Consider the following 18,471-nt stretch of genomic DNA (forward strand, 5'->3'; position numbering starts at 1 on the left):
CTCAGAACTTCAGGCACGGTGTGAGACACGCAGCAAGTGTGCAGGAAACAGCTGCCAGACTGAAGGGCAGAGTGTCAGCAGAGTTGGTCATCATTCCGAAATGAAAATGGACAGCCAAGGCAGCAAGAGGGTAAAGATAATTAATAGTGGTTTCTCTCCCTAAACAGTGGGATATGGTCTCCTGGGAGCTAAGATTTCCACATAGGAATAAGAAATGTTTGCGTTCCAAATGAAACCATGAACATTCTACAGCCCATGCAAGTAGGTCAAGCCATTTGCCCAAGTCTAAAAGCGTCCTGTGTTTTTTAATTTTTTTCTTCTGAGAAGGACAAGTTCTCCTAACTGAATTCCAATCATCTGGGTCAACGTTTTAAAAGCTTGGTATCTTAGTTGTTTTTATTTTAAACTTTTAATCCTGTACATTCTTCTCAAGCCTCCGGGACCAGACGCTAAGCTCAGCTTTCAGCAGGCCTGATATAACATCACATACTCTACATTTTTGTGGCATGCCAGCTCTCTAAACAGAAAGAAAAATAGATTGTGCTCTAAACCTTGCCTTATAGACTAAAACGTTCTTTTGGACAAATATATTTGACTAAACCACACTCAATCTTTCCTTTCCTTTCTTTTTGAGTTTCTAAACTCTATCTTTATACTTTCTCTTCACTTAAAAATGTCTTCAGACTGACAAATAAGGCCTTATATCACATTCTGAAAAGCAAATGATGAAAGATGGATTAAAAGGGAATAATTTAATGACACTACTTCAAAGAAGCAAAAAGGTGTTTAAAACTCCTCAGGAAGGAAGATTATTGATATAGGCTCTAAAAACTTACACAATTGGTATAATAAATAGAAAGGAAATAAGAAAAATATTATCTCTAAAGATCAACATTTTAAAGATGGTTATACAGTAAAAAACTCAAAATAATAATTACATCACTATAGACATCTACTGGAAGGCACTATCATTTGAAGACACACTCAGGACAAATCACAGCAAATGTTTGCTTAAGACCTGACAAACGCTAGAATCTTAGGGTGCTAGGGATTAAAGGCACTTAAGGATAACCCATTTAGACAGGAACAGTATGTTAATGAGTACAATTAGCTCTTTATTCCAGTAAGACAGGAATGTCATGGTCTCCTGGTCAGTCTCCCTGCCTCCAGTCATTCTGTAGGTAGCTTCCAGAATGATCTTTAAAAAATCCCGATCATGTCCCTCTATCCAAAATTCTTCAGTGGCTCTCCATTTCCTATAGGTAAAAGATACACTCATTGTGATACATACATACCATTTATGATCTGGCCTTGCTTTTCCACTCTGCCCCATTTTGCCAACTCTGCCTCTTTCACTCTGCACTTAAGCTACCTTTAATTAATTACTGGTAGTTAACTGAACATTCATTTTTCTATCAAGCTTCAGGCCTTTGTACATACTCTTCCCTCTACCTGGAATGTTCTCCCTTGCTTGTCAATCTGGCAAACAACTACTCTTCTTTCAAGCTTGAAAACTTAGTGACCCTCTCCTAGACTCCTCAAGGCAGGGGCTTTTATTGAACCTTTAAATACCTGCATCACAGCAACTATCACACGAGCTCCTAAGAGGCCAGCCCCCATGGCTGTCTTTCCCAAAGAGCAGAAGTCCTTGAAGATAGCACTAGTATTCCCAGTGCCTAGCCTGGTTCCCAGGAGATAGCTGGCACTCAACAAATGAAAGTGTTAAAGCCAAAATAAATGGAATATATTTTTCTATTTAAATTGTAATTTCAATATTCACCCTTAATCTTTTCCTAGGGCTCATGACAAGTAACACAGATGAGAACAGGAAGGGAGAGGACAACAGAAGAGATGATCATCACCAAACTGGGAAAGATGCACTGGAGTTTATAAATATAGATGCCACATAGCACACTGTGCACCAGCCTTGTCAAATAAGTAGGCCTCTCCTTGGCTGCCCCCAGCACTCACTGTATCACCCCCTGGCAGTGGGCATCAGCAACTTAGGAGGAAGGGTCTTAATCTATCTGGGCATTATTACTGTGCTAGGTCCCACCACAGTTAAATGCAAGCACCAGCTGGCAAACCACAGGGGACATCAACTTCATGCCAAATGATAAAACGAAGCTTTAGGACCACTTCAGGCTCAGGCTTAGCCTCAAATAAAGAGATACATGGACCAATTTAAAGAATGTCAGTGGTGTAGCAGCTGACAGACTCAATTTTTAAAGATCTCATTAATGAGAACCTCTCCAGGAACAGAGATTATTTATTTGGGGGTAAGTTATCTATGTAATTTGAACATTGTACTCTGCCAACCAATTCCAGTACATGGGAAACTATTTTTAAATGTGAATGAAGCTAACTTAAAAGATAGGAACACAGTCTATAGTTTCTTTTTAAATAGAGATAATTACATTTTTAGGAAGTACAACAAATGCACAAACAAATGTTCAGAGCTGTCACTCTCACTTTGTTAAAAAACATCCAGATAATCTAAAAATGTGCAATTCTTTCATCTTTGGTTCAAATAGTTAACTTTGCATTGTGTGGCACAGAATTGTTATTCCTCAATAATTATTTGTTCAGTAAATGAATGAATGATATACTTTTCAGAATGATTTTTTTTAAAGCTGCCATTTATGATGACATTACTCCATAATTACAACCATCAAGGCTGGCAATGTAATGACATTCCTTTAAGTTTATCTATTCTTTAAAATTTAACACCGATGGTCAATACATTGCCAAAGGAAGTTCTGGAGATAGAAGACTTTCAGGTGTTTTCTTTCAGTGTTTGAACAGTGCAGCCTTGAGGAGATGCTCTAGGTAAGTAAGATGAGAAATGTGGACAGTTTCACGTGGAAAGGAAACTGAGGTATGGCTTACATAATTCCTTAATTAGGAAACCCATGATTAAGTCTCATTTTAGAAAAAAAAGCCAGTTGATAAATGGAACACACAAACTAGGACTTGAAATTTTCCTGTATGAACTTTCCTCAGGAGAGCTCAGTTTCCCTAACTGGAAACTTACATAGTCAAATGCTAAGTCATTTTTGGCACATTCATCCAAACATGTTCTCAGCACCTTCTGTGTGTTTTAGATAACGTGCTAGGTTGTAGGCACAAAGAAAGAGGAACAAGCCAAAATTCTGTCCAGTAAAGGGAGACTAGATAGATCTTTCTAAAAAGTAACGTCTAGAGTACTCGGTTAAAAAGTGAGTAAAGGAGAGCTAAAGTCACCAACTAATTTCCAACAGAGTAGAAGTTATTACAAGATCCTGATTTCAGCAGGCTGATAAAGTAGTCAGGTGTGCCACATAAAAATCTAGCGATATTCTAGACATTTTGAGACAGACATAAGAAACGTGGGGAAATGTTGAAGGTCTGATTAAAAAAACTTTCTATCACTTCTTTAGGAAATCATTTTGGTGGCAGATACCCTGCTAAATTCAGTTTCGGGTGTATTAAAGTGTTATAGATCAGAGTTTGTCCAGTGATCATCACATATCACCATCACCCAGAGGAAAACCATCACTCTATAAGGGGCAACCTTCCTAAGCAGTTGTCAAGTGCATAAAAACCAATAATGATTTTTGTGCCCACAGAAGACAATACAAATCCCCCAAATAAGCAAGTCTTTAAAGCAATGCTGTCCAACAGAACTTTCTGTGATGACAGAAATGTTCTGTATCTCTGCATGTTGAATACGGTAGCTATTAGCCACATGTGGCTACTGAGCGCTTGAAATGTTGCTAGTCAGACTGAATTTTTATTTACATTTTAATGAATTTAAATTTAAATAGCCAGATGTGGCTAGTGGCTACCATACTGTATACTGTAGCTCTAAAATCTATAATTAATACTGTTATAAACAAAATAAAGTTTGCTTTATTTATGTTAAGGACAAGAAAAAAGGCAGCTGAATTAACCCTGGAGAGGAATCTCTAAGGTGAAAAACAAATGGATGGTTCGCATAAGTCGGTAGCTTTTTGTGGGAATGGTTGAATCACAACAGCTCTTGTTATACCATAGCAGAGAAAGGAAGCTGTCTCAAAGGTAGAGGTCTAACAGGAGATTCTGACGTATGGTAATCAAGGCCTATTCCAATCCAGTTTTTTTTTTTTTTTGACTTATTAGTTTTCAGAACTATCTAAGAAATGTGGGAACTACAAAACAAATGCAAACCATGTCTCTTTGTTTCGCTATAACTAGCAGACCTTGGGGGACTGGGTCTGTCGCAGTACTTCGCTGTTATTTGTTATGTCTCCTCTGGTCCCTGTTGGCCACCTTGGTGTCCTGTCTCCTCTATCATGTTTCACTCTTCCAGTCATCAGTTGTATAGGCAGTCCACAACTTTTTGGACTTGGATTTTGTTGCTCTGCTTATTCAACATTTCTAATAAACATTCAAAATTATTTCTGCTTTATGCTACATTTTCTGGCTAGCACATCAAACATATTGAAAAAAAGAAAGCAACAGTATATTTTGGTGTAGAAATAAAGGAACTTCACAATTATTAAGCACTTCTATGTATCAAGTACTTCTTTTGCCATCAGCCCTACAAAGCAGATGCTACTATTCCCTCATGTCAGATGAGGAAACTGAAGCTCAGAGATGGTAAATAACTGACCCACAATCATGTAGGCGGGCAGTGATACAGCTGTCATATAAACCTAAACCTGTCTGATCCCCCAAACCTACGTTTTTTTCCTACTATATAACACTGCTTCCTAAGTCCACTTCACAATGCAATTTTCAGAAATAAATTCCACAGCAAAAATTATGGTAACCCTTAACTTCCCTCCTTCAGTTTCTTCCATCAGTCCATCCGTCCTCTGACTCATTTTTTTAAAAAAAGAAGAAGAAATTAGGAAAGAAAATGAAAAAGAAATATGTAACTATACACCTAGACATAAATGAGTATATCCTAGAGATAGAAGACTTTACAACTAAAAATAGAAAAGTATACTGTTAGAGATAGAAGACTTTACACCTATAGATAGAGCAGTATACTCCTAGACATAGAAGACTTTACACCTACAGATAGAAGATTATACTTCTAGAGATAGAACACTATACAGCTAGAGACAAAAGAGTGTACTCCTAGAGATAGAAGACATTATACATAGAGATAGAAGATTATACTTCTAGAGATAGAAAACTATACACCTAGAGATAGAAGACTAGACTTTATAGCTAGGGATAAAAGATTATACTTCTAGAGATAGAAGACTGTACATCTAGAGATAGAAGAGTATACTCCTAGAGATAGAAGACTTTACGTCTAAAGATAGAACTGTATACTCCTAGACATAGAAGACTTTACACGTAGAGATAGAAGAGTATACTTCTAGAGATAGAGGACTATACACACACACACACACACAAAAAAATAAAATAAAAAATAAAAAATAAAAAAAATAAAAAAATAAGAAATTAGGAAAGAAAATGAAAAAGAAATATGTAACGTGTTTGTGGAATGGTTCTAGAATATTTAAAAGGATCTGAAGCTATTATATTAGGTTTTGTTTCCTTTTGGTCTTAAAACACATTTTTTTTTTTTTAAAGCTACCAGGGCATTAAATTATAAGAAATTACTCCAAGGGATAGTTTAAAACTTCATGCAAATGATTTATTGAAAATATTAAAAAAGGTAAGTTCCAAATGCCACCTGAAATACTTTTTCCATTAGGAAAAATAACAACAACAAAACAAAAAATAACACCTATCAGTTTGTAGAACTGATGGAGCCAATCCTATCTATTATTCAGTTATTATTTTACTCACATAGTAAAACCTTTCCAAAGAAGCAACTAACCATGTATCATATCCTATGGAGTCAAGTTATCACCACTTAAGCACTTAAGGAAAGTTAGGCAACATTTTATGAGTATCACATACCTTTAAAAGTAAAGCAATAGGTAGAAAGAAAGCTATTTTTCTGATGGGGCATCTGTAACTTGGTATTTTTGTACCCTATCATAATCTTTTTAAAAAAAAGTCTTAAATTTTGTGTCTCAAAGTAGATGACTTAAAAAAAAAAGGGGAGTACAGCTGCAGCCCTTCAGTAACTTCTAAGAATTTAGTGGCTGCAAATCATATAGTCTAGTATATAGACCACACTGGGTTCCAATCTTGGTTTCAGTTCTTACAGGTTCTGGGACTCTGGGCACGGCACTCTGAGGTACTTTCCTCAATCTGAAAAAATGGGGATAATAATTCCTAAGGTTGTTGTGAGGATTAAATGAGTTAATATGTAAGGCACTTAGCGTATTCTTGAAAGCAATGCTCTATTTTTTTCTAACAATCTACATAACTGGGACGATAATAAGCTAAAACAGTTAACTTTAACTGATGTGGGCAAATGGATATTTTTAAAGAAAAGATGCCATAAGATAACATACAATCAGTAAAAATTTGTATATATTTTACTGAGGATGTCATGAAAGAAATTTCAGTGCAGTAAGAATGTCTGAAATATAATTCCTGATATATTTGCTATCTGAGGACATATACTAAATAAAAAATAAAAAAATAAAATTTTCATCTCATAATATGTCTCATAAAATGTAAAAGAATGGAAAAAGTTCAATAAACCACTTGACTATAAAATCTATTCCAACTGGAAAATGGTATCCAAGATGGTTGCTTGGGTAAACTGCAAGGGTTTACTCTCCTCTACCCACAAATCACAGAAGGCTTCAGGAACTTAGAATGGAAGTCTTCTCCTTATGGAATGTATTTTCAACTGCATGTGGGTTGTTATGATTGAGTTTCCCAAAAGGACATAGTAGAGGGCTTCCCTAGTGGCGCAGTGGTTGGAGGTCTGCCTGCCGATGCAGGGGACGCGGGTTCGTGCCCCTGTCCGAGAGGATCCCGCGTGCCGCGGAGCGGCTGGGCCCGTGAGCCGTGGCCCCTGAGCCTGTGCGTCCGGAGCCTATGCTCCGCGGTGGGAGGGGCCGCAGCAGTGAGGGGCCCGCGTACCGCAAAAAAAAAAAAAAAAGGACATAGTAGAGCATTTCTCCAATAGTTTTACCTAACCTTTTGGTCCTCTTAAGGATGTCCTTATTTCCAAGTACACTAGCTGATCGTAGAATGATTTATCCTTACAATAACCTGACAGAGGAAAAAGACAAAGAAAGGAGGTGAGACACTAGGTAGAAGAACGCTTTGATATTATATTCACTGGTTTCCAGACAGATGTGAGAATTGGTCAGTGGTCCATAAGAATCTTACTAGTGCTACGCATGTGGCAGTGCAGCTCATGCTACTCATCTCTCTCTCGACTTCATGGGAGAAGAGCACTAAGAAATCCTTGTCCAGCCCCAAGCTTTGCTTTTCAGAAGGAAACTCGGTGACCCTCAAGGGAGAGACAGATCAGAAGTCACTGGGCAGTCAAGGAAGAAGACTGAAGACGATTTCAAAACTGAATAATCTTTGCATTGATAAGTACATTAGAGATAATTTAGTTCAACCCTCTGTGTAGTGCAGGATTCGCCTTCACAGCATCTGTGAGAGATGATTCCTCAGGCTCTGCCTGAACACCTCCAATAACTGGGATCTTCCCTCCTCAAATCTGCTAGCCCCAAGCCAGAAATCTGGGATATATTATAGATTCTTTTTTTTTTTTTAAACATCTTTATTGGAGTATAATTGCTTTACAGTGGTGTGTTAGTTTCTGCTTTATAACAAAGTAAATCAGTTATACATATACATATGTTCCCATATCTCTTCCCTCTTGCGTCTCCCTCCCCCCCCCACCCTCCCTATTATTGTAGATTCTTACATCATTCATATCCAATTAACCACTGAGGGTTATTTTACCTGTCAAATCTCTCTTAATCTGTTCACTGTTCCCCCTCCCCACTATCTTAGTTGAGGCCTTTCTTTCTCATCCCTTTATGTGTTCTGCAATAGTATCCAACTACCAGATTTCCTGCTACCAAATAATTTGCTCTAATTCATCCTCACATGGCAGCCTGCAGTGGACATTCTAAAACACAAATCTTTTTTTAGATTTTCTTTTTTTTGATGTGGACCATATCGAATTTATTACGATATTGCTTCTGTTTATGTTTTGGTTTTTTGGTTGCAAGGCATGTGGGATCTTAGCTCCCTGACCGGGATCAAACCTACACCCCCTGCATTGGAAGGTGAAGTCGTTTTTTTTTTTTAATAAATTTATTTATTTATTTTTGGCTGCGTTGGGTCTTGGTTGCTGCTCGCGGGCTTTCTCTAGTTGCAGTGAGCAGGGGCTACTCTTAGTTGTGGTGCCTGGGCTTCTCATTGAGGTGGCTTCTCTTGTTGAGGAGCACGGGCTCTAGACGTCGGTAGTTGTGGCTCGTGGGCTCTAGAAGCGCAGGCTCAGTAGTTGTGGCGCACCGGCTTAATTGTTCTGAGGCATGTGGGATCTTCCTGGAACAGGCCTTGAACCCATGTCCCCTGCATTGGCAGGTGGATTCTTAACCACTGTGCCACCAGGGAGGTCCTGGAAGGCGAAGTCTTAACCACTGGACTTCCAGGGAAGTCCCTAAAACACAAATCTAATCATATCATTCCTCTGCTTAAAACCCTTTACCCTTTAGTGGTCACTACCACAAACAGCAAAAAAAAATCCAAGGTTTTAGCCTGAAATGCATGATCTTGTCTAACTCTCCAGGGCACACCTCAGCAACACTAAATGGTTGTGTTATCCACACGTACCAAGCCGTTTCGCATCTCCATACTTTTTGCTCATGTGTTGCCTCTTCCTTTGCTCATGTTGTTACTCTTCTTTCCCCTCTGTCAACCAGCTAAATAAGTTCAGAAATTATCTCCAGGAAGGCATCTTTCTTCCTTTTAAAAAAATTTTAATTTTATTAATTATTTGTGTGTGTGTGTGGCTGCATCGTGCGGCATGCGGGATCTTAGTCCCTGACCAGGGATCGAACCCACACCCCGTGCAGTGGCAGCGCAGAGTCTTAACCACTGGACTGCCAGGGAAGTCCCCTGGAAGGCATCTTTTGACACCCTTCCCTGTGTAATATAAAAATATTCTGTGTGGGGAATTCCCCTGGCAGTCCATTGGTTGGGACTCTGAGCTTTCACTGCTGCGGGCCCAGGTTCAATCCCTGGTCGGGGAACTAGGATCCCGCTAGCTGCATGGCATGGCCAAAAAAGCAAAACAAAAAAATTCCGTGTGTATTCTCTATCACTGCACTCATTTATATTATACCTGAAATCATTAACTAGCTCATCTCTTTCCCTCCAGGTGAGTCTCTCAAGGCAGGGACTATGTCAGAAATCCTAGCACATGGCACAGGACTCATGGTAACAGGTGTTTAATATATGCCTAGTAAAAATTAAATACAGGACTTTTTCTGATGTGAGTTAAAATTTGTAACTCCAATTTCCAACTTTTGCCCCATGGAACAATAAAAACCATCTTTCCAGGGAAATAAGCATTAGGCTGGTACATAAAAAGACAAACTTTAAATACTCTTTACGTGACATTTGCACTTACCTAAGTTGCTGTATGTTGCACTACAGGGATTCGGGTCCATAGGACCTGAAATGTCTCCCTTTTCCTCTTCCTTTTCCAGTTCAGGCAGCGGCAATGCCGATGTGACTGAAGTACAGCCCCACCATCTTGCTTCACAACAGGTGCTTGGATTCCGAGGAGAAAAATCCTCTGTCACTTCATGGGTCACGTGACTGAAACAAATCAGACCACCATCACACTGGCATTCAAAGGTTTTTGCTAAAATTTAGATTTATGGAAGGCACATATTGGCCATAAATGTAAATAACGGCCCTATAGTCACAGCAATGGGTCATAAACCCCAACATACCTGTCCTGAATATAAGGCAGTCTTTCATGCAGGCAGATACTTCTATCATATATATATTGGATACTTGATACATACTTGATTCATACATATTGAGAATCAGTTTGGTAGAGGAGCTATAGTAGGCTCAGAGGAAGTTTGAGAATAACAGGTAAGGAGTGGGAACGTTTTTTTAGGTAGTAGGGGTAGAGGGAACTGAATGCTTAACTTGTAAAGAGTAATACACTACAGTATTTAAGAAAGTATTTAGCATATGTACTATATTTACCATACTATAGTACAGTCATCCCTTGGTATCTGAAGGGGGCCGGTTCTAGGACCACCCACAGGATATCAAAATCCACAGAATGCTCAAGTCCCTTATATAAAAATGGCATTTGCATATAACCTACACACAATCCTCCCAATATACTTTATTTTTTTTTTTTAATTTATTCATTTAATTTTTATTTTGGCTGCGTTGGGGCTTCGTTGCTGTGTGCGGGCTTTGTCTAATTGCAACGAGCAGGGGCTACTCTTCTTTGTGGTGTGCAGGCTTGTCACATGGTGGCTTCTCTTGTGCGGAGCACGGGCTCTAGGTTCGTGGGCTCCAGTAGTTGTGGCTTGCAGGCTTTAGAGCACAGTCTCAGTAGTTGTGGCACACAGGCTTAGTTGCTCCGCGGCATGTGGGATCTTCCCGGACCAGGGCTCGACCCGTGTCCCCTGCGTTGGCAGGCAGACTCTCAACCACTGCGCCACCAGGGAAGCCCCTCCCATATACTTTAAATCACTCTCTAGATTACTTTATAATACCCATACAATGTAAATGCTAGTAAGCAGTTTGCCAGTGCACTGCGAATTCAATTTTTGCTTTTTGGAACTTTCTGGAATTTCTTTTCCCCTAATATTTTTAATCCATGGTTGGTTGAATCTGCAGATGTGGAACTTGCAATAAAAAGGGTGAACTGTGCTACAGTAACTATAATAAATATGAAATACTTTACAGTATTTACTTTATTTAGTATAAATATTTACTACACACTAAAGTATTTATGAAACTATTTAGTAAAGGATCAGGAGTAAAGTTGAGATTTGAAAAAGGAAGTAAAGCAATTATTTTAGGTAAACTGAGGCCTGGAAGCCTTGTTGCTAGGAGCACAGTGAAGCATCAACCTTTTGCCTGTATGCAATGCAGCAGGCAAGGCAAATGGAAAAGAAAGTTCTGACCTCCAGTTTAATCTCATCTATTAAAATGAATCTGAAGCATCCCATTGGCCACATACCAGAAGGATGGTCATCCATAGTGCTTTGTGTTTCCCGATCTTGTTTCACTGCTGCCTGCTCATTGCTTATAGCTATCTCTTCCAGTCTTCCCCACATCCCACTCTGCCTGAACTTCCAATTCTGTTGCTATAGAGTACAAGGGGGTGTAATGATTATTAAATGTTGGTGGAGAAAACCGGCCTAGTTAGAAAATCTCATTGGGCTGGTTCAATGAAACAAATTCAAAATCAGGCACCTTTAATGGTTTCTGGGTCTACTAAAAGTATTCCTAGACTGTCACACACTCACCAGCTAGCTCTTCTTCCTGTTTTTTTTTGTTTTGTTTTGTTTTAATGGGCAAAGAGAAAGAATGAAAGGGAACATCTTATATACTGTGACATGTTATTTCTGGATTTTCAAATGGCAGTGAGTCATGGTGACATTTACAAGTTTCTTTAAAAGAGGTACTTTGTTTGATCATGTGTCATCAGAACATATATCACCTGTGGATTTGAGGGAGTAGATCTGAAGGAGGAGTACTTCCTTATCAATTTTTCATTATGGAAATTATGCATGTGCCAGAACAGAAAAATAAGCCTTGAAGTCTGCTGGATACACAACTTCAAAAATATTCTTTCAAAGCTGGCAGAGCCAGAGGTCTCTCTGTACTGAGAGTAAGCAATGCGTAGGAGGTACCATTATGGAATCTGGCTCTTGGGGATAGGGGTGAGGTGGGAAGGGATCAGTTCACTAGCAGTCAGCAGGGGGTTTATGTAAAGGAGGCCTCACATGCTAAAGCATGCTGACTCTTCTTAATGGGCTGCCTTAGGTTATCAACCCAAAACAAAGCTAGTTTCTCATAATATGGAACATCATAAATCAAGGTAACAAGGGGCTCTACTTCCACGCGTTAGCGAAGAAAGCAAAGTGACAACTTCTGAGACCCTCTTAGGACGCCACTTAGTGTCACTGAGAAGTTATCAACATGCTTCAGGAGAGGGAAAATGATCTTTGCTGGGCAAAAGTTAATTTAAAGCCATTTTAAATTTCAAAGCAATAAATATAGTGATTAAAAAACATCATCCCCCTTTGACAGGAAAAACATTAAACCTCAGACGCTCTCTTCTTATTCTCGATGTCAACTTGAGAGGTTTCTAAAAAGGTGTTTTTAAGGCTCCTAATCTCTGCAGCTTGCTCTTGCCTTTTCTCTTACTTCCCCCAATCTCATCGTTATCACTAAAAGGAAGCTCTCTTTTCCATTTGTCAAAAATGATTGGTGAAGGCGGGTTCAGAACCATGACTCCACCCTTGCTTGTCTGTTTTTCCTCCCAGGGAACGGGCTATTTATATTAAGCCTATTGTAAAAACTACAAGAAAGAGTTGCTGCTATTAACCAGTGAGGAATTCCCTGGGCCTGTTCCCACATACATGAAACATAGCTCTGTACTCTTAAGGGGTTCTCAAAACAAAATATGGATGCTAAAAAAGCAAGAAATATCAAAGACTCACCCACTGTACGCACTCATACAATTCCCCATTAAAGGAAATTCTACAGGGCCTTCTTCAGTCTGTTAATCATGTTCTGGAGCTCTGATGAACCACAGCTCCCACTGAGCTCTGGAGGACTACAAGTGGGGCAAGATATAAGAGGCTCGAATCCTGCACCTTAATATAACCCACTGCACCTTGACCTTTACCTGAGGGGTTTGGTCTGGGAAATGAGCCAAATTACCTTTGGGAAACTAAGCAAAGTGAAAGCTAGTTTTATTAACTCTTTGAGGACCAGGGCAGCACAACCCATATTCTCTACAAAGGTCAGTTTTCGCAAGCACATTTTAAATAAGTGCACTGGTATATTAAATCACCAGTTAAAACAATTGTCATCTATGAAGAACTATGCAAAAGAGCTGATGAAAGTTAAATCACATGGATTTGCAAATGGATACTAAGACGTTTAACCTGCATTTACAGTGACAGCAGTGTCTAAAAGGAAGAACTTTAAAAAATGCATCAATGATATGTCATGTCGATGCTTGAGGGAAGAAAAGCTCTTTGTATGATTAAAATGGTAAAAGAGAGAGGAAAGGGGAAAGGAAGAGGTTTTGAGAGTTCAAGCTTAGATGTGGTAACATGCTGTGACTAAAAAATGAAAAAGAATCAAGAACAGCATCAGAGAAGGGGATTCAGTCACTACGAATAAACAAATTGTCCAGGAAGAAAAAAGGAAGTAAAATCCTATAATTAATTTATCTTAGGCATATTAATTTTATAAGGGAATATAATTTTTGACCATTGACTTTTTTAATGTTTCATATTTAGATATAAAATCAGAAAACCCTCCCAAATAGTAATATGACACTTTCCAAATACAGGCTTTATCTCCTAACAAAGTGGTTCACCACTGACCTTTCATTGGGAAATGTTTGATGTAATGGAGAAAACACCAAAACAGGAATCAGAGAACCCAGATTCTGTTTCCCTATTACTTTGATCTTCTGTACAAACTAGATGACAACATCAGGAGGGAGATAATGGAGAAAATGAAAAGTCCCCCATTTCGCCCATGAGATAGATGGTTAAAAAAAAAACATTCTTTAAAATGAAATTACAAGAAATCTACTAGGATTTCTAATACAATATATCTTAGCACATGTCTTGAAGTAGCAAATAATGATGACGGTAATGATTTTTTCAGGATAAGTACAAGTTGATATTCATTATTATAAAACAGAACTGTTAACTGATAAATGGCCCACAGAGAGGAAGTTATGGCTTTTCTATTCCTGCTATTCAAATTCATGTTGAAACAATCCCTAGTTCTGTATGCAATGGTAGGATATCTGTAGTAACTATGGCATTGACATCTAGGTCCTTGATCATCAGGCTGGGTCAAACCCTGACTTTGTCTCTCTTTTCCTGACCCTCAGCATTTGTTCTACTTTCAGAATGGGAGATAGCACACATTTCTTTTTACCTCAAACTCTTTGACCAACGTTTCATTAATGACCAGTTTTTAATTGAGATTTGGTAATGTCTGACCTGACACACAAAAAATCACGTCACTATCTCCACAAAGACACATCTCATTTTCTGAACATGGAGGATGAACTTAAGGTATTCAAAGGAAATGGTAACATTGTTACAGATCTGTCTGTAATACAAATGAATCCCTTGGTAAGTTTATATCTCAACAGTCTGCAATAGTCATACATAATTCAAAGCCGCAGAAGCAATCTCCTGTGGGAAGCTCACTTGGCTTACCCAGGTAGTAGGATTAATCATTACACCATCAAATGAAATAATCCTTCCCCACCCCCCAGCCCCCCCCCCCCCCCCCCCCCGGCAAATTCATTCAAGACAGATTTTGGTAGAAATTCTGTTAATGGTCTGAATATACTTTTTAAAAAGGCAAATCAAATGCCACATTAGAAAGGATTAAAGGCCTTTATGTATCCAAGTATTTCCATGATTTCAGTTCAACTTTTTCTTCAAATTCAACCACCTTCATTCAGCTTCAGAAGGGACAGTAAATGAAATCAGGCTTCTGTAGAGACCATCTGCCTCTCGGGGCAAATGGTATCCTAAATTCTCATTTGCCAGCTCTCTTCAGCAGCTGCATCTGTCTTTAGTTGTCCAGGTCAGCCAATAAGCAAATGCGTGATTTTTAAAACCTCCTTTTACCCCTAAAGATAAGATCAAAGCAATCAGAAACAGCATTTCATGGTTTTATTACTGGTTTCCAAAGCTGCTTATTTCTGGAGTTGCTGGGGATGATGGACCTTTGCAGAAACGGGATGTGAATCAACACGAGGAGGAAGGATCAAAGTTATCGAATCCCCACTGTTTATTTACTGAAAGGGGGAAAAACTCCATTTCCTTCTGTCTCCCTACCTCTAGGACCTCCCACCAATATGACATTTCTTAATCCTATCTTAGTTTCCAGGTCATCTACTTGATTTCGTTACACTTTCCAATTACTGGCATTCTCAGGTAGAAAAGTGTTGTGTCCATTGATCACTATCTTAGTGTCTCCAATTTTCCACTAAGCCTTCTGTCGTCTAACTGAAAACTTCAAACTTCTTATCCTGGACTGAGATTAACCTTTAACTGAGATCTGATGAGTTCTTGCTAATACGTCTAACATAGTCTGGTCAGACAAAGGTAGCTCTTCCTGGTGTGAATGAAGTGGCTAGGTCTTGGGATGGGGAAGACTGGCAGCCATGTGCAAGGTCTTGAATAGACTCTAATTTCCAGATACTGCACAGTTTCAATTTTTTTTTTCTTTAACAAATGTGTTTTTTTTTTTTCTTTAACAAATTTTTTCTTTAGCAAATTACAAGTGTCTTTAAGGCACTAGGCTGTAAGACAGCAAAGTAGATAAAAACACAGGCCACTGTAAATCACTGTCACCTTCATAATACTAAGAAAAATTACAGTTTTAAAATTCTATGAAATAAAAATTCAGAATGGCATCTGTACAAATTAACAGAAAAGATAAATTAATCTTGGAAAAGAGCAATAAAATAGGGCTGCTTTTCTCAATAACAGAGGTGTGGAAGGAGATTCTCAGCGTCACCATTTGGCCTTAGCTCACTTCTAAAGAATGGGGTCAGATATTGATGTTTATTTCCTGGAAAGGCAAGGTATGAGAAGAAGCTATCCACAGGCCTCTCTAACAGGACTAACCTAAGGACGATATGGAACAGTCCTTTTCGGGTCCTGGACTTTTCCCGCATGCCCAGAAGCTCTGGAGAAGTGAGTCACTGCACCTTTCCCCAGTGTCCTCTTATCTCCCTCAACTGCCCGTTTGCCCTTTGAGTCAGGGGAGCGAGCTGATTATGTACACTAAACTCTCCAGAACATGGCACGCTCGCTGGAGGAATGGATATAGGGAGGGAACAGGAACAAACACTGCTCAGAACCTGTTCCTACTCTACGCTGCACAAGCCGCACACCGTTCTGCTTAACTCACAAAAACACCTCAAGAGGTAAAGGCGGTTATTCTCACTTTACAGATGGGGAAACCAAGACTGAAAAAAGTGAAATGAATTGTCTAAGGTTATGTGTGTACTTAGGTGACAGAGTCAGGATCTGAATTCGATACTATGCAACTCTAACACCCGTGTTCTTTCCACCACACCGATACCATTAGGTAAGCCTGGTGCATTGTAAAGATTCAAGAATAAATGCTTGATTATGAAGATGAAGAAGTAAAAGTGTTTTGAAAAGAAAAAAGCTATTATTGAAATGTGGGGTATTAATGATTACAGATGGATTCTTTTGAAAAATTCTAAACAAAGTCATTGTTTACATTGCAAAAGGATTTCTTTACATGGGAACTGCTCTGGTATAGAAAGACTGTGTTTATAGATGTTTGGCTTCCTAATAATAATCACCACCACTACCTCCACATCTGCTGACTGCTAGGTACTGTGTGCTTAAATATATATCTCCTAACAATAATACTCTGAGTAAGGGTTGTTATTCCCGTAATAGCAAATGATAATAGTAGCCAAAACTTACACAGTGCTTATTATGTCCCTGTTCTAAGCCATGTCTCTCAACAGTGGCACTACTGACATTTTGGACCAGATAATCGTCGTGGAGGGCTTTCCTGTGCATAGTAGAATCACACTAACATCTCTTACCTTCTATCCAATAGGTGTTGGAATTACTCTTCCCCAGTTGTGACAACCAAATAGTCTCCAGACATTGCCAAATATACCCTAGGGGTATAAAAATCCCTTCCCCTCCCCTCCTGTTTAACACTTAACATTAATTCTTTTAAGTCATACAAGGTTATTATCTCTGTTTTACAAATGAAGAAATATTAAGCCCAGAGCGGTTAAGTTATTTGCCTCAGGTAACACAGCTAATACCTGGTGGAGCTGAGATTCAAATCCAGCACTTCAGCTCTAGTCTGTGTTCTAAACAGATACATTATTCTGTCTCTCTAAGAGAGCAGAGCTCAAGAAACTTGTCCCAGATGACACAGCTAATAAGTGGTGAAAGCAGGATACAAATCCAGGTCTGAGTGACTTCAAAGCCTATGTTCTAATATATTATGCCAATTGTTATCAGACTTTAACATGTCTAAGAGTTACCTTGTTAAAGATGCAGATTTGCGGCCCTCACCCCCAGGGGTTGATTCTACAGCTCTGTGGTATGATCCAGGAATCTGCATTTATATAAACACCCCAGGTGATTCTGATGCAGTTGTTCCTAGGGCCACAATTTGAGAAACTATTTTTTACTGCCTCTCTCTCTGCAGAGAGAAGAGGGAAATTAAGTATAAAAGGAGTAAAGTATAAGAAGTGAGGAAGAAACTTTTAAGTAAAGGAGCATCATTGCTCAGAAGCAATATGGCTGAACAGGGGAAATAAAATAATTTAAGTAGTCACAGATAAGAGATTCATAATGGGCTATTAAAAAAGGGAGGGAGTGCTTTGGGACCAATCCTTACCTTCTGAGGTTTATTCTTAGAATACAATTATACAAACTTACAAAATGTTAGGAAATGAGGATATGGCCTAGTATGACATTTATGATTTTTATTAGAAGGCCTGGCTGGATGAAGACCACTCTGAAAATAGGAAATGGCATCTGTGACACCAGCAATAAGTCTTCCAACATGCAGTACTATCCCAGTTCTTTGTATCAACAGAGGACAGAGGTAAACACAAAAGGCAGGCCCCTATGACTGAAAAAGCTGCTCCAAGACAGACCACAGCACCTGTACCTTCTACCCACCCTACCAGGGGACTCTTCTTAAAATCTCTCTTTTGTTCTGCTGTTCCTCTGTTCTATATCAGCCATTGATCCTTGTGACCTGTTGAGGTCAGGTCCAGACTACGTGCAGGACTTCAAAGCCCTTCATCATGAGGCTGCAACATATGTTTTTATCTTTATGCCAGACTTTCTGAGACACAATCCTTCAGCTCCAGACAATGTATTTACATAATTCCCTGTCCCTTGGACACACCATATTCTACGTTTCTGCTGTACCTACTTTCCCTTCCTAGAGTTGTCTCCCTTCTTCTTTCCATCTATTCCAAACTCAGCCAGTCATTAAAGACTATTCAAATCTCACATTACCCATGATGTCTTACCGTCCATGGGGACTCTTCCTTCTCTGAACACCCATGGCAGATGTTATAGACTGTTTGTGTCCCCTCCAGATTCATATGTGGAAACTCTAACCCCCAGTGTGGCTGTAGTTGGAGATGGGGCCTCTAAGGAAATAATATTAAATGAGGTCATAAGGATGGGGCCCTGTCAGACAGGATTTGTGTCCTTTTAAGAAGAGGCACCAGAGAGCGTGGTTTCTCTCTCTGTACACATTATGGAGGAAAGTGAGGACATAATGAGAAAGTGGCCATCGAGTCAGAAAGAGAGCCCT

At 39.2% G+C, this 18,471-nt stretch overlaps 1 protein-coding gene across 12 annotated transcripts in view; it reads right to left on the reverse strand.

Moving 5' to 3' along the window:
• The window catches only part of PEAK1 (pseudopodium enriched atypical kinase 1), a 302,708-nt gene that overhangs the window by 30,479 nt on the left and 253,758 nt on the right, over positions 1–18,471 (reverse strand). For all 12 annotated transcript variants that reach the window (XR_004348631.1, XM_032623947.1, XM_032623954.1 and 9 more), the window contains one exon: positions 9,506–9,696. Coding sequence is in view for 11 of the 12 variants with exons in the window: in XM_032623947.1 (XP_032479838.1) it covers positions 9,506–9,696 (191 nt within the window). In the remaining variant the exon portion in view is untranslated. The remainder of the gene's footprint in view (positions 1–9,505; positions 9,697–18,471) is intronic.

This window comes from Phocoena sinus, chromosome 2, assembly GCF_008692025.1.
Source record: "Phocoena sinus isolate mPhoSin1 chromosome 2, mPhoSin1.pri, whole genome shotgun sequence".
Taxonomy (NCBI): domain Eukaryota; kingdom Metazoa; phylum Chordata; class Mammalia; order Artiodactyla; family Phocoenidae; genus Phocoena; species Phocoena sinus.